General features: G+C 36.8%; 1 protein-coding gene across 1 annotated transcript in view; it reads left to right on the plus strand.

The window, feature by feature from the left end:
• The first annotated feature begins 5,973 nt into the window (after positions 1-5,973).
• The window catches only part of RXFP2 (relaxin family peptide receptor 2), a 46,404-nt gene continuing 32,113 nt past the window's right edge, over positions 5,974-20,264 (plus strand). The window contains exons 1-5 of the mRNA XM_077752631.1: positions 5,974-6,070; positions 11,440-11,610; positions 14,079-14,156; positions 16,929-17,034; positions 17,860-17,931. Of these exons, the coding sequence (XP_077608757.1) occupies positions 5,974-6,070; positions 11,440-11,610; positions 14,079-14,156; positions 16,929-17,034; positions 17,860-17,931 (524 nt within the window). The remainder of the gene's footprint in view (positions 6,071-11,439; positions 11,611-14,078; positions 14,157-16,928; positions 17,035-17,859; positions 17,932-20,264) is intronic.

Raw genomic sequence — 20,264 nt, forward strand, 5'->3', positions numbered from 1 at the left:
GCCTGTAGGAGGACAAGAGTGCTGTTCAGGGATCTCTGCTCACTCCCTTCCTGCCCCTCCTCTCACCCACTTCTCTGTCTCTTTTTTTTTTCTTAAGTGTTTATTTTTAAGAGAGAGAGCGTGCGTGCACAAGCAGGGGAGGGGCAGAGAAAGGGAGACAGAGGATCTGAAGCAGGTTCCATGCTGATAGCAGTGAGCCTGATGTGGGGCTCAAACTCCTGAACTGTGAGATCATGACCTAGGCTGAAGATGGACGCTCAACCGACTGAGCCACCCAGGCGCCCTTCTGTCTCTTAGTCACATGCTTGCCTGAGATTCTCTGTCTCAATCAGATAGGATAAAAATAGTACATCTATTATTGTAGATATTTCTACTCTTAATTTTCTGTCATGTGGATTCATAAAATATAAGAAATTCAAAAGATATGGATTCACTTCCATTCTTCTTTTGAGGGCCACTGCAAAAATATTCCCTCAAAAGTCTTAACTTCTATGGGAGTGAGATAAGAGAGTCTTTAGGTAAACTTAGTTATAGTCAAGAAAAGGATAATATTCCATGCTGAGGGTTAGTGAAAAACTCTGTTCCTTCGGAAATATTCCTTTATGGCTATTTCCTATTCCCCACTTACAAACACCACTCTTATTATAATTAACGCTAAAATTATCTACTTGGAAAAGTAAGTGCCCCTCACTAAGAGCAGGGTTTTGCAAATGCAATGTGATTTTTGTCCATTGTATGAGTGGATTGCAAGAGTTTTGTGAAAAGCAAAGCATGAGGAAATTACTTGTACTATAACCTAATTCCCAGGCATAGAGCATATACAATAATAAGTCCATGGGGGCCACCCTTCCCCAAGTACATAGAATTTACCTGGAAATTAGGAGATACCCGACCATCTCTCCTCTTCCATGGTAGGTAACTTCAAGCAAAAATGTCGACATGAAAACCCCCTGAAGTATTGATATTAGATAAATGAAAAAAAAAAAGAAATGAACATAAAGATTTTAGATGTACCTAACCCATATGGATGCCATATGCACATGTACACTCAAGTTTGGCCAACACTTCTGACATGAAGTAGCTATGTGCCCCCAGTCCACATATAGGAATTCAGGGAACATGGCTACCCCTGAAAATGTTAATTCAGTTTACATAACAATTTTGAGGCATATAGTATGTGCTAAAAATGGAAAACTTTGTTAGGCAGTGAGGAATACAAAATTGGTAAAATAAGTTCCTCTCCACAAGTGGGGCACAATACAGTATGGGATAAAGTAAAATATCTATAATAATAATACATATTAAAATATGTATTATATTTTATAATCATAAAATATCATAATTAGAGATATATGTAAGATGCTTTGGGAGAAGAAAAGAGGTTAATACTTGTAAGGGATTTTAGAGGGGATCCTTAAAGTTCTCACAGAAATAATTTTTGAAATGGGTATATAAACAGTGAGGAAGGGAAACAGGAGAGAAATGGCATTTTGGATGCAGTGAACAGCACATGCTGAATGAAACCTCACTGTCTTATTACCACAGAAGTCAGGGCTGCCAGGAGCATGTTCCTGACAGAGTCCACAAAAATTATTAAAAAAAATAAAGGAGAACCATTCATTGCCTTTGCTTGATCTGAAATCACTTTGATTTAGTTTGCTCATTTTCAATACCATATTGTATGCCACTGATAAATATACCACAATTTTTACCAATTTATTTTTTAAGGATATTTGGGTTGTTTCCAGCTTGAGGCTGTTATGAAGAATGCTTCCGTGAATCTTCTTGTCTGAGTTTCTGGGTGCACATGTCCATGCATTTCTATGGCCACAAGCCTGCAAGTAAAACTGCAGACCCATCAGGTTTTTAAGGCTTCAAGTTTACCAGATAATGACAAATAGTGTCCCAAAGAAATAACTCCAAGGAACACCCTACCAGTGTGTAAGAGTTTGCACAGCTTAACATCCTCACCAAATAGTTTACGACGGTTTTTTTTGAGCTTATTTATTTATTTGGAGGCAGGAGGACCAGAGAGAGAAAGAGAGGGAGAGAAAGAGAATCCCAAGCAGGCTCCATGCTCAGTGCAGAGCCTCATATGGGGCTTGATCTCACAACTTCAAGATCATGAACTGAGCCAAAATCAAGAGTCCCACGCTTATCCAACTGAACCACCCAGGTGCCCTGGGGATTTTTAAATTATAGCCATGCTGGTAACCTGTAGTAATATTTCTTGTAGTTTTAATTTGCATTTCCATGCTTACTAATGTGATTTAATGCCTTTTCAAATGTTTTTTGGATATTTGTATTATCTGCTTTGTTATGTGTCTGTTGCCTCTTGCTCATTTTCTGTTTATTGTTCGTATTTTCCTCATTACTTCGTAGGATCTCTTTCCCCCCAACATACCCCTGCACACTCACACATACACACTCACACACGTAAACGCACATACACATTCACACACTCACACACATATTCTAATTATAAACTTTCTGGAATATCTTCTACTCTGTAGCTTGCCTTTAAACTTTATTTTTTTTTAGTTAAAAAATTTTTCAAGTTTTATTTAAATCCAAGCTAGTTAACATATAGTGGTAGCTGTAGTAATGTAGTGTAGTAATGGTTTCAGGAGTAGAATTTAGTGATTAATCACTTACATATAACACCCAGTGCTCATCCCAACAAGTGTTCTCCTTAATCCCCATCACCCATTTAGCCCATCCCCACTGAACACCCTGCCAACAACCCTCAGTTTGTTCTCTACATTTAAAAGTCTCTTAAGGTTTGTCTGCCTCCCTGTTTTTATCTTATTTTTCCTCCACTTTCCCTATTTCATCTGTTTTGTTTCTTAAATTCCACATATGAGTGAAATCATATGAAATTTATCTTTCTCTGATGAATTATTTCACTTAGTATAATATGTTGTTTCAAATGGCAGGATTTCATTCTTTTTGATTGCTGAGTAATATTCCATTGTGTGTGTGTATGTTTGTGTGTATATATATATGCCATATTTTCTTCATCCATTCCTCAGTTGATAGACTTTTAGGCTTTCCATAATTTGGCTATTGTTTACAGTGCTTCTATAAACATTGGCATGCATGTGCCTCTTTGAATCAGCATTTTTGTATCCTTTGGCTAAATACCTAGTAGTGCAATTGCCGGGTCATAAGGTGGCTCTGTTTTTAATTTTTTAGAAAACTTCCATACTGTTTTCCAGAGTGGCTGCACCAGTTTGCATTCCCACCAAGAGTGCAAAAGTGTTCCCCTTCCTCCGCCTCTTGGCCAACATCTGTTGTTTCTGAAACATCTTCTACTCTGTAGCTTGCCTTTACACTTTCTTAATGGTATCTTTTTACTTTTTTTCTAATAGAATTTCTTAATTTTAATATAGCCTAATTTAGCTTTCTTTTCCTTTACAATTAATGTTTTTGTTTTCTATTTTTTATATTCTCCTTAAAAGTCTCTACCCCAAAGTCAAAGACTTTTTCCCATATTATCTTTCAGAAACTCTATTGTTTTACCTTTAGTATTTATATATAATCCACCTAGCTGTGCCCACCCCCAGCCACTGCTCTGTAGTGCTACTTGTTCGTATCTGTCTGTCTTTTTCTCAACTTTCTATTCCATTCAATTAGTCTATTGTTCATCCTTTGCCCCATCTTCACTCTTTGCCTAAATTATTATACCATCTTAGTTTAGAGGTAAGTTCTCTTGCCTTGTTCTCCTTCTTCCAAACTGACCTGGCTCTTCTTGTCAGAAACATATGCCTTTTAGAAACAACTTATTCATTTCTACACAGTGTACATGCACACTGCTGGATTTCTATTGTAATTGCTTTGAAGTTGTAGGTCAATTGGGGGAGGAATTAACATCTTTAAAATATTAAGTCTCCATTTATTTAAGTCTTTAATGTCACTCAATAATTTTATATACTTTGCATAAGTATCTTGCAGATTTTTATTACATTTATTCCTAAATATATGACACTGGTGATGTTATAGCAAAAGCTATTTTTTTATTTTATTGTCTAATTATTTGTTGCTGACATACAGAAATGACATGGATTTTCAGAAACTTTGCTAAATTTACTAGTACTAAAAATTATTTTGGATTTTTATGTTCACACTCATATTATTCATAAATGATGACAGTTTTATTTCTTCTCCTTCAATATTTAAACCACTGACTTACTTACCTCATCTCACTCATTTGCTAAGTCCCCCAGTATAATGTTGACTAGATATAGTAACAGTGGACATTGCTATCCTGTTCCCAATCTCAAAGGGAAAGCCTTCAAAAATCCACCATTAAGCATATTATATATTGTTGGTTTTTATAGATATCCTTTATTAAATCAAGTAAGTTACCTTCTATTATTAGTTTGCATAGTTATGTTAAAGTCAGAACCTGATAGATTCATCTCTGGAGCCCTTGTCATAAGCAAAGTTAATGACGAATGGCAGACCAGGCAAATATATTTGTGAGTTATAGACCAGAGGGCTAAGCTCTCTAAAGAATTCTGGTAACATTGCCAGATTCGATTTTCTCACACATAGTTCCAAACACTGTGTTCTGGGCCACTGCTGTCAGTGGAATGAAAGTTTCACCAGTCCACGAGCATAAACAAGTTAGTATTTTTCATAAAGCTAAGTATATTCCTTTTAAAGATTGTCTTTTTTCCTGTGGATTTGTTTTTTATAATTTTGAATGATAAAATATTATTTTTCTTATAAATCATTATTATAATACATAGTAATTTAGGGTTTTTAATTTTTTTTCTTATTTGACAAACTAAAATATTAGTAACTTGTTGTAGGTCCCTCTACATTCTTCAATTGATTTGATGATCTAAGAAATCTCTGACCAAATGTTTATCAGCGATCTTTAGGGTGTTGACAAAAAAAAAAAAAAAAAAAAAAAAAAGNGAGCCAGTGCATTGAGATGGGGGTGGGGCAGGACCTTTACAGAGTATGGAAGAGGAAGTAAACCAAGGCAGTGAAACATCACAAGCCATGGGAAAAATGGTTTCAGCTTGGTGGCTGTAGTTAGGCTGTGTCAAATGCTATAAAAATTTATGTAAGATGAAGACTATAAAACACCTACTGCATTTCGTAACAAAGGGGACATTAATGACTCTGATAGGAGACTTTCAGCAGAGTAGTAAGGCCAAGACCAAATGCTGTGGGTTGAAGGAAGGTTGGTGATGAAGTGGAGACATTGACTTGTTTGATTTTTCTGAGAAATTTAATTTTGAAGAGAGAAGTAGATTTCTTTCTTTTTAAAAATGTTTTTATTTATTTCTGAGAGAGAGAGACAGAGAGACAGCATGAGCAGGGGAGGGTGAGAGAGAGAGAGTGAGACACAGAATCTGAAGCAGGCTCTAGGCTCTGAGCTAGCTGTCAGCACAGAGCCTGACGCGGGACTCAAACCCACCAACCGTGAGATCATGAACTGAGCCAAAGCCCAACACTTAACCAACTGAGTCACCCAGGCACCCCGAGAGAAGTAGATTTCAGTTCTATTGTGGATATAGTAAGATTTGGGTTGATGGATTGGTTGGTTGCTTGCTTGACTGGTTTGTTTGTTTGTTTTGAACATGAGAGCTACCTGAATAAAATTAACATTAATTTAAAAACCAGTGGAGGGGCACCTGGGTGACTCAGTTGATTGAGCATTGGACTCTTGATTTTGGCTCAGGGCATGATCCCAGGGTTGTGGGATGGAGCCCTGCATCAGGCTCTGGGCTGAGCATGGAGCCTGCTTAAGATTCTCTTGCTCTCTCCTTCTGCCCTTCTGCCCTGCTTACACACACTCTCTCTGTAAAATGAGACAAACAAATAAACATTAAAAATATTGTTAAAAAATAAAAATATAAACCAGTGGAGAGACAGTATATTAAAATATAGGAGACAGATAATAATTAACAGAGAGAGATTTGGAGAAGATGAGGTTAAATGGGATCTAGAACACAGATGGACAGTTTCACTACGGGCAGGAAAAGAGACCTTATCCTTTGTGCATCAAAAAAAGAAGCACCAGGGCCTCAGCTGAGTATGGTGTGGCTTTTACGTGGCTCAACACCAACAGTCTATTGAATGGTGTCCCATGTTGTGTGAAATACATCCTAGCCAGGCACATGCAGCAGTCTTGTGTGTAGGTAAATCTGTAAGTTGATGGAACTAGAATTTGGGAGAATTGCCACCAAGAGGAAGAATAGCTGGTGAAATTCCCTTGACACAGAGTAGTCAGCAAATTTGGGATGAATTAGATGAGAGACTGGAGAAGGGAAAATGGACCACTTCCTCTCCTCTCTACATTTCCTATGCCAAGTTTCCATCAGGCTTCATCTTCACAGGCACCTTTTCTGTTCTTCTTCCTTTTACCCACCACAGTGATCATTCTGTGAGTTCATTGTGCCCAGGCAGGTTTTAGGAATAAGGTAGCCTCTCAAACTCATACAGAACAATGTAGTTATTTAAATACTAAGAGACAATATTTTAACCTAAAATAATCCATCTCTAAAGGTGAAATTTAAGCAGTTTATTAGTGGGTAGCACAGATGTTTTTGTAGTAGAAGTCTTCCTTGTGCCCTTCTATCCCTGATAACCCATCAAGGGCCACAACATTCAATTTGTAATCCACATAAATGCACCTGGCAAAGGGAGACATGGAGCTGAAATCCATTCCTGTTGATGATGGTATTGACAATCTGAAGTTCTTGTTTTCTAATTTAAATCAACATGTGTTGAGTCAATACTTGTTCCAGCTAGTTTGACATTGTTTCCTCATATCTGTTTGTTTCAAACATTGGACAATCATCTGAAGAGGGAAATGGGGTGACAGTTTCTGCAGAAAATTTGTGAGTGGGATCCTGAGGGACATTCATCTCAGGCCTGAGAGTCTTAGATGGTTGGTTTGTCCCAGAAGAACATGACAGAGAATAGGGGCTTAGAGAAATTCAGCTAAGGCAGAAATCTTTGAAATGAGAAGGAGGTGGATAAATGTATGAATGAAATTGAATCTGAATCCTATACATACTGGTTGATATGGCCACACAATATTGTCAGGGCCGGGGGAGAGCAAACAGAAGCATAACAACATAAGGTTTCTAAGTTTAAAAAACACCAAAAAAAGAGGCCAATATCTCCCCACTCACCTTAATATAAAAGTGTTTTAGAAAGAATTTACTAGTTACTTTCAAACAAACAATAAATCATCCATCCCACAAAGGCGGGCTTTTGGAGATCCTCTTACTCTTCCTAGAAATAGGAGAGCTTCTAGAAGGTGGATTCTGTGAATGGGCTGGATTCACCTTTGTTTTGCATTGTAAATGTAGTTGTTGTTCCTCCTAGACATCCTAGCACCTGAGCTCTGGATAGCAGTGGGCATTGTCTCACCTGTTGCCCTAGCATATAGCAGGCAATCAGGTAACATTTTTTTGCACATTAAATGTTTCTTCTGGTGCTGCTCTTTATAGTAAAGACTAGCTGGCTCTTTAGTCAATGGCAGAAGCTTCATCTACATCTGAATTGAGCTCCGCTAAGAGTGGTGCAGTCTGGGAAATGGCCCCATTGGCCAGGATATCCTGTGTTCCCCCCTGGGACTGTAGAGCTGTCATCTCTGGCATTAGTGAGGAGAGAATCTTAGCCAGAACACTAGGTTGAGGGGATAAGGGCTTTCTTTAGCTTCATGCAGGACTCGTACTGGCAAGAAATCAGAGAAAGCAAAGAAGGGCTTGCACACCTTCATGGGTTCTTAAACTGAGGACCTAAAAAAGCTTTTTCACCTGTTGTTTCCCAGTTACACAAAAAAGGTGTTGGCAGGCAGCAAAAAATGTCCTTGGGCAGCAGTCCAGTTGGCTTCAAAAGGCTATCAAGAAGTCATTTAAAAAGCTCTTTGCACAGACATGCCCAGAATATTGACCAGAAAAGAGAAGAAGAAGCACTCACTGAGCAATTTTCTCTCACATGTTCAAACCTCCCCTCAGCTGTGTGTTTGGCAGGGGTCCCACAGAAATTGCTGCAGAAGCTATCAACATAGCTTTTATGTGGGCATCCTCCATTTTAATAATCCCTAAGATTCAATAAAAGCTATGTCTTTCCACTTCCACAGATGGCAGGAAGACTAGACAGCAGAATGCACTTTCTACTGATGGCTATTGATTCTTTTTCAGAATGTGCCAAATATAGGAGGGATTCTTAATTGTTTTTTAAATTATATAACGACAGAAAAAGTAGTAGGTGGAGTACTTGGAAGACTAAACAATATTTTTGTTATTAATATAAAAGTATAAGCTTGCAACTTCGAGAAGTTTAAATCTTGAAAGGGGATCTTCTTTCAATTATTTTTATTCCCAAATGATCTCTTAGTTCATTTGTTCACTAAAAAAAAATATTGAGCACCAAGTAAGTACCAGGTACTTGGACAGTAGGGATTTGGGATACTGAGGGCAAGGGGTAGGGAGCAGATTTCATTTATTTCTTTTCCTTCCACATAAAATGTATACCTTGAGGATATCTTCAGGAAGAAGCCATTCTTGAATGCAAAATGGCGAATTATGAGAAATGCAATTGATAAGTTCTGTTGGCACATGGTCAGTATTTCCATTCACCTTCCCTCACTCTAACTTGCTAGATGTGTTCCATTTTTTTTTTCCAGGGGCAAGGAAGTAATCTTGATCCCTCTTGTCTGTGACAATTGATTACTTGTCTTGCTTTGAATCTGCTTCTGTGAGATGGGCATTTAGTTGAGCCCAACCCTCAAGGAACTCAAGGTTATCTTCATGATAAACCCACAAAGGAACACAATATATTTGCCTTCAAAATATGTTACACAGCCTCCACTTTCTCTTTCAAAATTGTCTTTAATCAAATGTTTAATCACCTCTTCTAGATCATTAAGAAAATTTTATTATTATTAGATTGTAAGGACATTTTCATTGCTTATTTATCATTTACAGCCCCCTCCCCTTAGCTTTCAAAGTAATTTGAGGCTGCTTAAAAACAGAAACCATAAATGCTGTTTCAAATAGAAAAACATGAATGGGTAGGGGAATTTTTATTATAGTCCCTGTCATTTTTTTCTTAGAAGTCACATAAAAAAATCCAAACTCCTGCAATGGTAAGGCACAGCAAACTTTCATTCTACATTAGAGTTTCCTTCTTAAAGTCCTGTTTTCTTACCTTGTGTTGAAATTACCTGCACACCAACATTAACTGAGGGCTTATCATAGGCCAGGAACTCTCCAGTATTTCACAATATTATCTTGTCCAGCTCCTGAAACACATCCATATTACATGAACTTTATTTTAAATGTGAGAAAACTAATTTGGAGATTAAGTAGCTTTCTTGAAATCTCATAAGTGGCAGAAAGAATATCAACCCTGGCAGGTCTGATAGTACCTAGAGCACTCATCACCAGTAAATACTTGTGAATAATGGGTCCTCAGCCAAAGTGAGATCAACTTAGTGGATTGTGATCCCATTTTGAATGAATATGATAGAATAGTGATGCTCAGAGTACATCCCATATGGTAAAAGGGAAGTTGTATTTCAAGAAATTTTGTTTGCGGTGTGTGCCTGTTTGTATGCTGAATTGTAATACAAGATCTATGTCTGTGAGTTACTATCATAAAAAATGTCAAGGCTGCTACACTAAGATATATTGACTCTCACTCATTCATATTCCAAACATGGGGGGACTACTAGCTTTTTATAAACCTGCCCTCTACAGAAGTCTTTACAGAAAAGAAGAGATTTAAAAATCTATGACTCAGTATGCCTCTCCCTGTGTGAATAGGCTTAACTAGCCAACTCCCAGAGCCAGGCAGCAAAGTTTTTCTAAAATCACCAGACTTCACTGGTCTTATGCCAAATTACTAATAGTAAATCATTCATCTACCACTGCAACAATAGCAGAGAAAAATATCTTTTGCTTTGCTAAGGGCAAAAATCCAATGGATAGAAAAACATCCAAAAACCACCCTCCCCATCTACAGACGGTGTAGCAGATGCAGCAGCAGCAGCTTCTGCGGTAGAGCGTGTGTTGGAATGTCCAGTCGTCTCCAAGACAGGGCCAGGCTCTTATTTATTTATTTTTTTTTAGCATTACTGTATTTCTTAAATGAAAGGGAAAATTAGACAAAGTGAATGTAGACAATACAAAATATAATGTTTTCTAAGATGTTAAACTATTTTCTATGAAATAGAAATAGTTTCTTATAAAAGACCTTTTATTTCTCATATCCTCCCTCCCGTATACACATATTTGAATTATCCCCTGACCCCAGAAGACCACTGTTAACTACTGTGTTATGAAGATACCGATTGAAGGGGAACCTGAATTTCAAGGGGGCATAAGTCCTCTGTGAGGATGGATTAAAAACATAAGAGAAGGAAACATAAGAGAAGACAAGAGCTGATAGTGGCTAGGTTAAACGAGAAAATGAAGAGATGAATATAATTGACTTTGACAAAATTATTCTGTGGATAAGATGATCAAAAACATTCTAGAAATTTAGATGCAAGAGACATCTTTGAATTTGAAAGAGTACTTTCCAAAAAATAAGGAAATGTTCTCCATAAATACAATTGTGGAAGTCATGTATTTTTTTTTAAAAGACTGCAAGACAAAACTTCACAGAAATTAGCTAAGAGAGACTGTATACTCAGGCATGACTACAGTTCATTATAACTAATTGAAGGGAGTGGGGGGTGTGGGTAACGTGTTCCTAACCATGCCACAGAAGGTTGGCATCATGGCCAGGACTTTCCTTGGGTTGGTGGTATAATGTTTTTTAATATAGCAGAAGGATAGAGAACAAACCTTCTGTGCTTTTCCAGATGGATGACTGTGTTTAACTTCTTTATCCCTAAAACATAAAGGAAAATATCACCCATACGTAGTTTGGTTGAATGAATACCTGAGATAAACCACTTGTGCAAACGGCCTGGGGCACAATAAGCTCAATGAGGGTTAGATATTATTCTCACTATTTATCCCTCCTTATGCAAATGTGGTTCCCGATTTCTAATTCACACTTAAACTGTCTTTGTACATATATATATGTCACTTCAAATCCTTCTCAGAGAGGATTAATAAGTAAATAAATCCATCTATTTAATTCTTTTAGCTCATGGCTTTACCTTTCTGTTTCCAAGAGCGGACAACTCTCTGATTCCATACAAAAGTAGATGATTATTTAAGTTTTGTTTACTATTACCTTCCTAAAATTAGTTCAAAACTCAACCTTGATTCTTGGAATAGCTATGTTAGATATGACCATGATTGTTTGGAATGTTATAATTAAGAATATTATTCAAAGAAACTGTGCACTATGGATAACAGACAAACTTAACTCATAGGATCCTTTTGAAAAATAAAGGGAATGCCAGAAAAAGATTTTGGCCAAATTAACACTTTCTTTCTATTACATGAGACTATTTTCTCCTCTTTCACATAGATTTTGCACTGACCAAGGGCAGTACAATCACTCCTTTGTGCCCAAAAGGATACTTTCCCTGTGGGAATCTTACCAAGTGCTTACCCCGTGCTTTTCACTGTGATGGTGTGGATGACTGCGGAAACCAGGCTGATGAGGACAATTGTGGTGAGTCCCCCTCTGGGCTCTAAACATACACCTCCCCTTGTAAATGCCCCCCAAACTTTGCATCAATCAAGTAAGTGTAATGAAAGGGAAGAGATGATTTGATATTCTATGGGGAATCCTACTGTAACACAAATAATTACTCCCCAATTTATTTGTGATGATGACTAGAATTTTTCACAGGTAGAGGTTGCTTAAATCAGAAATACAAATGTGATAAAGATGGAAATCATATTTTGAAAGCTGCTTGAATGCTCATATTCTAATTTTAAATGTCTTCCTATTGACTACCTCTTTTTGGCTTGGTGGTTTGGTGCCGCTACACGAATACCCATAAAGTGTGAATGGGCCCTGCCTAGAGAATTGATTCATTGAATAAACCTACACTGAATGACCACTATGTGCCAGATACTTGTCTGACTCACCCAGACACAGCAGGCTCACAGGAGATGAGGTCTTGCCTTCATGGAGTTCACGTGTACCTGGAGAACAAGGAGGAGAATAAACCTGTATATAAATAAGTTAAATATTAAATGTATTTAAATATTAAATGTATTTAAATATTAATATTTATTTAAACAATAAGTATTTTAGAGCATCTTGAGTATTGTAAAGTCTTGAAAAAAAGGTGATGGGGTAGAAAGTGACCTGAAGTGAAGGTTATTTTAAAAAGGCAACCAGAAAACTTCCCTGAGATTATAACGTTCAAATTGAAAACCAAACCATGAAAAATTGTGGAGGAACAGAGTTGCAGGCAAAGGAAACAGCAAGTGAAAAAGACCCTGAGACTCAGTGAAATAAGCCAATGTGTTTGTGAGGCCAAAAAGCCAGCGTGGCTTGAGCAGAGTGAACAAGGATATAGAGGAGGAGGAGGTAAGCAGAGACCAGATCACCAAAAATCTTACAGGCCATTTTGGTCTGCATGCAGCGAGTGCATATATATCTAATATAACCTGTTTATTTTTACCTAAATAAACTGATGCCAAATTGACATAACTAGTTAGTGAGAGAGTAGACACTAGAACCCAGATCTCTTGAATCTGAAAGAACCCTGTGGGTTTTCTATCACAGGGAACAGCCATTCCTTGGCGCCATCTAACTAGCAATCAGTGAGACACAAAGTCCAGGAATGCCAGGCATCTGTCTCTAGAATCTTCTTTCCTGCCCTTGAGTATTCATGTATGCTCCCTCTCATGGAATATTATGCCCTCACCTCCTGTGGATCATTCATACTCATCCTAAAGGATGAGGTACCCCTTTCACCTCAGAAGCTTGGCTTCCCTGGCCCCACTCCCCACGCTGAAGCTCTACCACCAGACCACTGGTCTAGGATAAGCACCTTTTCTCTCTGTTCCCATAGCATCCTGGCTGTACCTGTATGGTCATACTAAGGACTGCCTTGTCTTTTCATTGTACTTCTCACTGTAGACATGAACTTCTTGAGAAGAGTTCTTATTTGTGTCTTATTTATTTTGTTGCCATTAGAGCTTGAAATAGTTAGGTTACATAGTAGGTGTTCAATCACTTCTCAATAATGGGGGCAGCTGTCTGGATGTCAGTGGGCAAGTCCATCAAATCTTTGGTGTTCCCTCTTCACTGCATGCAAATCAGAGACCTTGCATATTTATCTACCTCATGAGGATGTTTGAAACACAAATTAAATAATTCATGTAAAGGCATCAAATAGAATCATTTTAAAAACATTGTGGGTATTAATAAGAAATAGAAATAAGTTATAGGTTGCAGGGATCAAAAGGGAACTGTGGGGAACTATATAAATTGCTTTTTTATTTGTAGGAACTTAACTATCATATATTATAATATGTATCTTACCATTGTAATAGCACATGCTAAAGTAATGATACTTCAAAATTAGGTTTCCTTTTTAATAAGAATATAATTTTCTTGCAGAAAAGGAGAAGGATATTTGGCAAATAAGCAGGTTAGGACTTCTGACAAATTGAGAAAATATTTTTCTACTCAATAGGACTAGATGTCCTTTATTAAAAAGAACTTTGTTTTTGCTTTATTATAAAGGTCAGGTGACACATATTTTATTATTAGTCATTACATGTATCAAACATGTGTCTACATATACATATGTAGCAGTATGTATATGACAAAACAATTCAGATTGTATCTTCTTCTGAGGACCTTAAAATTAATATCAAACATTTAAACTTTCAGCATTAGAAACAAGTAGTACTTTCCAAGATGGATATATGTAGATAAAAAAAATTATCTATTTCCAATATATATTTTATGGTTCATACATTTGAAATATTTTTAGTTTTCCAAAAGGGAAAAACTCCAGATGTTTGCCTAGCTTTTTGTCCCTTACCATTGACGTTACCATTCAGTTACTTAAACAAAGTTTTAATTGATTTCATTATCAAATTTTTATACTTTTGTTTTGTAATTTGATATTTGATTTCTAGAATAACTGACACATATTCATCACCATTTCACAGGAGACACTAGTGGATGGGCGACCATATTTGGCACAGTCCATGGAAATGCTAATTATGTGGCATTAACACAGGAGTGCTGTAAGTGGTATTGATTCAAAGACTCAGTATCAGCTTTGCAAGCAACATGATTCGTGGTGCATGGATTTATATGGGTAGTGTGATCAATTCCCTTTAGAATTTCAGTTTCAGTTCAGTGTATTTCAGTGGTCAACTGCTCTATTGTCTGCCATGGGACTGAAGAGATGGAAGAAAACAACATACTCCTTTCATGCCCATTTTATGTAGTAGCCTATGATTGCGGGAATAGATAGATACTGAATAATGATGATAAATAATAAAGGTCTCTTTCCCTTTAGATACTTTGTTCAGTAGAGATATTGAGCACCAACTACTTCCCAGCCCCTATGTTAAGGACTGAGAGTGCAAAGATGTGGTCCCAAATCACAAATACTTCACATTGTAGCAGGAAAGACAAAACCTCACGGAAACAGAGATGATACAATATAGTGCTAAACAAGAGGGCTGATGTTTGCACAAGGGGATGTGGAAGCCCGTTGGAAGAAATGATGACTGTGCCACGGGTGGGGAAAGATCCACAGATACAATGACCTTGAGATGGACCTAGAAGGGTGGGGCTAGCTCATAGAGGATTCTGGGTGTACACTTTGGACTTTGGCCTCTACCCTGTAAGATAGAATCATGTCTTTATATATACCTATATTACATACATGTGTATAATGTATACATGGAGATAATTATGTAGGTTTACATATATATACATACATTAGTATGTGTGCATATATATTAAACACTGTATCAATATTCTATTATGACTTTTGTAATATCAGCTTATAATTACCACTTATTATATACTTTATTATGCACAGGTATATCATATATAAAAATTAGAACTTAAAAAGATGAAAAATAAACATAACTGTAAATTCTAATATTTTCTTCCTGAACCATAATGGCTCATCTTGTACACATCCCATTGTGCAGATCACTGCTGTACATGGTAGGCAACCACTGATACTGTGGGCTTCTTTTCTTTTAATGAAGAGGAAGAAGTACATGATAAGAAGTATTTGTGAGAGTGATTCTTCCATCAGAATTGTAGAGAATGGATTAGAACAGTGGATCTCAACCCCAGACAACTTTTGTCCCCAGAGAACATTTGGCAATGTCAAAAGACATTTGGGTTGTCACAACTGGTAGGTTGCTACTGGCGTCTAGTATGTAGAGGACAAGGATGCTGTTGAGTATCCTACAATGCACAGGACAGCCTCCCCACAACAGAGAATGAGCCAACCCAAATGTCAACCTTCCCAAGGTTGAGAGCAAAGAACAGTGAAAGAGATACTGATTGACCATTCATGTTTCCTGCAATACTCCAAAGCAGTACTAAGAATCTGAGCCCCCAAAATGCCAGTTGGAAGAGTGAGATAGAGAGAGGTGCAAGAAGCATGTCTGAAGAAGAATCCAGAGGCTGTGGGTATGACTGACTTGCAGGTGAGGTAGCTATGCTCACATTGCTGGTTTAGGCAATCTCAGCTTGGACTACATGAAATTCTTTTACTGGGTAAATAAAGAGTTTCCAACCCCAGGTTTTCAATCTAATAACATAAACACCATTTTTGCAGTCAATAAACATTGAAGTAAATATTCTGAGCTTTAAGAAGTTGAGCTCATAGCATAAACCTATAACATAGGATATTCTTGAAAACTTCATAAAAAAGAGATTTTTGAAAACTTTATATACGATACTTCCAAAACTTTGTGCATCTGTTGAATTTACTAAAATTCAGTAACATTGATTTTAGAAAGTTTGGTTAAAGGAATTGAAAGAAGCAGAGAAATTAGAAAGGACATATAAAGATCTAAATAAATAATAATAATGAATACAAAAATTGGAAAAGAATCCTCATTTTGTTAGCTCCATCAAAACAAATACCCACAGGATCAGAGGCAAAATCAAGTGTTCTATAAATATCACACCTCTCTCTCTCTCTCTCTCTCTCTCTCTCTCTCTCACACACACACACACACACACACACACACACACACACACACACACACACACACACACAGTGATTGTCCCATTGGACAATTTGACCTATTTTCTCCATAGATTTATTACCCCTTTATATGCCATTATCTTAATAATTATGTAAGCTTCTTCACAGTAAATCCTGAATTTTTGTCTCCTGAATGTTTCAGATCGATAGATCTTTGGTTTTCTCAGCTTTATAGCGTCTTTACCATTTTTATCTTCCACTATAACTTTATAGTAATGAATAACAAAGAACCAAACTAAGACAGTATCCCAACTTGGTTTATTTCAATAAGGCACAATGGAGGCTACTGCATCTGTCTCTTCTCACAGCTCTAGGAGAAGTTTGAAATGGGGAAAAATTGAATTTAATTTTAACCAACAAGCATTTATGGAGGAACCTCTTTGTGGCATTCAATTAAATTAAATTTACTCTGTTATACCCATTGCAGATTAACTTCGTCGTACTAATGTTTTTCATTGAGGAGAACTAAATCTTGCTTCACTACACATTTTGTGCTATTTAAACCTTTTTGTGGTTTCTTCCTAATCACATATTAAGTGCCTCTGAAATGACCACTGGAAGCTAGAGCTGAGATGAAACGCCACATTAGTCTAAGTTGGACTAGGAGACAATTCTTCTTTGCTTTTATTATGGACCTTTGTAAATTAGGGTGCTGAAGATGTAAATATTATACATTCAATGAGGAGAGAACAATGTCAGCTATTAGAGTTGAGGTCATAATTAAAGAAAAGTATGTTTTTCCCCAGTGAAATACTACTCTTTTACTCCCTAGTTCTAAACCAGTATCCACAATCCTGTGACTGTGAAGGAACTGAATTGGAATGTGTAAATATTGGCTTAAAGTCTGTGCCAGTGATTTCCAGCAATATGACATTACTGTGAGTAAAATTCACATCTTGATGATATTTGTCCCTGAAATCATATGAAAACCATGTAGTCCAATCTAACCTCCCCTTGTTCTGTTTTGTGTTAGTTGTATGTTAGCAAAATAATAAAAGTTCCCTCTAAAACCACCAATTATCAGAGAATTCCACATGCTTCTTCTCCAGGGAAAACAAGTTTTTAAACACCGTGTGATAGATTCACCTGGTTATCATGAAGTTCACAATTGTCTCTGGTCTGGAGTGCTGTTTTCAGTTAATTTCTGATTCATTATTTTTTACTAAAACGCAAGTATTGTACAGCTAAAAATGAAAATAAAAAGGCAGAGCACTAGCTTATTCTGCCTCATTTTAAATAGTGGTAATTGTCCAAGCCTGCAAAGAAATGAAAGACCCATGAAGCTGGCTACACTGTCACTGTGCAAGTTTGCCTGTACTTTGCAAAAATGTTTTGAGAGCCTCAGGAATTTGCAGTCATGTTATGATTTGAGTATGCACAAGTTGGTTAGGAACTTTTTGTTTTGTTTTGTTTGTTGTATTTTGTTAAATTTCCCAGAGAGTAAAGATGTGAAATCTTAATAGACATTCTAGTCTATGATACTGACTGGCCAAACTTGTCAGATACTAGCAAACTGCTTTAATTTTGCCTTATGGACTCCTCATTCTCACGTGAGAAAGTTTCAGTTACTAGAGTCATTTTCAAATGTGTGTTAAGTAGCATGGAGTATCAAAAAATATCCTGTTTTCAGGCATGCACTTTCTAGGGAAAAATTCACTTGGTCATAAAACCCATAATGAAGTCTGCTTTACCTGTTATTTTAGGTCTCTTAAGAAAAATAAAATTCACAGTCTTCCGGATAAAGTTTTCATCAAATACACAGCACTTAAACAGATGTAAGTAGCTATTAATAGTGTTTTTATGATGAAGTCTTTGTGATGTTTTGTTTAACATGCTTTTTATCTTTAAGTAAAATGGAACATAAGCTTAATAATCTTTATCATTAAATTTATTTTTCAAATGTAATTAAGATTAAGAATTAAAGCTTTGAAAACTAGCACATTATCTTTCCATTTCATAATTTAAAGTAGTTGAATTAATTTTATTTAAATTATTTTTAGAGAACTAAATTGAAGTTGAGATCAGGCACCTCAATAAGAAAACACATAGTTCCATTCCATGCTGTTTTCCCATTTGGAAAATGACATGATAGATTCAGAGGCACTAGACACACTTCTTAACTTTAAAGGGGAATGTCAGACTAGATAAGAAAGATCAGATCATTTAAAACACATAATGGTAGGATACAGACTGCCTCCCAGGATAATAGGAACAAAAACTGTGATCTTAGTGAAATCAGCGATATTAGCATATCTGAGGAAAGAAAATGTTAATAAATACGACACAGTTGGCAGTGACGAAATGGTAGTCAGAGAGAAACAAAGTATCAAGATGCTTCCAGCATCTTCCGGGGCACCTGGGTGGCTCAGTGGGTTAAGCATCCGACTTCTGCTCAGGTCATGATCTCACAGTTTGTGGGTTCGAGCCCCACATCAGGCTCTGTGCTGATGGCTCAGAGCCTGTTTCAGATTCTGTGTCTCCCTCTCTCTCTGCCCCTTCCCCACTCATTCTCTGTCTCTCAAAACTGAATAAATGCTAAAAAATTTAAAAAAAAAAAGATGCTTCCAGCATCTTCCAAGAAAGAAAACCAGGATCTGGGAGACATAATCCCTATGTCTGTGCTGGAGGACTGGGAAGGATGGTTAATCTCCACCATGATTTGCATGAACTATCTTTTGATAGAGATTCCTTTACTTTGATGTTCTGCTCACCAAACAACCTTATGATGACTGCACTAACTTCCCAAATTGTCCACATTAAAGTATTGGGCAGTTACCATGGGAAATTACCTTGGATAGGGAATAAGAATGTTCCTTTTGGTGGAATATGATACCTTCTATTTGAATAAAGATATTGAGACTATTAAATCTCCTGTCAGTTGTTACTTTATGGTGGCCCCTCTGAGCCCAATAACTCTGGGATAATGAAGAGATCATGTTTCTACAATTGCCAATAGGATCATTAGACTAGATTTAAAAATGAACAAGGTAATGTTGTAAGGCTCCTGAGCAGGACAATCATACTGTTTTATCTTTGGCAGTCAGCATAGAAAGTTTCTGGAAATGTGAAATATGTTAAAATCTAGAAATGTAAAATATGTTAAAAAGAATAAAAATAATCTGATCCTTTGCTGATATCAGACAAACCTATTTGGTTTAAAATGCCATCAAAATTCTATGCTGTTCATGAATTTAGGTACAGATTTTCCCATCCAAGTAAAGAAGTCACTGAAGGAAGTCCATTAGTGAGGTAGAATAATCTAGATAATTAAGTGAACATAGATAATCATGCCTGGGTTAGATTACAACCTTTGTCAATGCTATCTGCAGTCAGGACTTTCTGCCCCATCCTGGTGCATGTTGTCATGTTGACATCACCACAATGGAGTAGCTGTGCATGGACTCTGGGTTTCCAGATTCCTCTAGAGAGGAAATCCTGACTATACTGCTGCTAATCTTACTAGAAATTCTTGGAATCACCACATGTTCATTTTGTGAATCAATATTGTTCTTGCATTTCCTGAATAATGCTGAAGGGAGGAAAAATAAAATGGCACTAGTGAAAAGGAAGGGAAAATATTTATGTTGTAGAGTACCTGTTTCAATTCTGTTATCTAGAGTCATGGAAGTTTTATGAATTTCTAATAAAACGTTCTTATTATTCCTGAGGTAACTAAAGTCTGCAATGGCTAAATGATTTAATTAGGATCTACAACTAGTAAGTGAAAGAGCCAGAATTAGAGCCCATAGCTTCTGATGCCCAATGCAGTGTTTATTTTACAATAACCAGGAAGTAGAGATGGAAAGACATTGTTCTAGCATCAGACTGAATGTTCTACCAACACATACTGCCCTGTCCCATGCAGAACTCCTTTCTCTCCATGTGCCCTCTAGTTTGGGACAATTTGATTTCTGGGAAGGCAGAGAGATCATCAAAGAATCAAGCAAAGGAGAGTTAAATTTCAACTTCTCCTACCACATTCTTTCATGGATCACTGATTTATATTTATGTCAATACTTTTCTCTTGTAGTATTAGCTAGCTACTTAAAGAAAGAATATGAAATCACTAATTTTGATAATCCAGGCCCCAATTTTTCCTAGTGAAATA

This window comes from Crocuta crocuta, unplaced genomic scaffold, assembly GCF_008692635.1.
Source record: "Crocuta crocuta isolate KB4526 unplaced genomic scaffold, BGI_CrCroc_1.0 scaffold190, whole genome shotgun sequence".
NCBI lineage: Eukaryota > Metazoa > Chordata > Mammalia > Carnivora > Hyaenidae > Crocuta > Crocuta crocuta.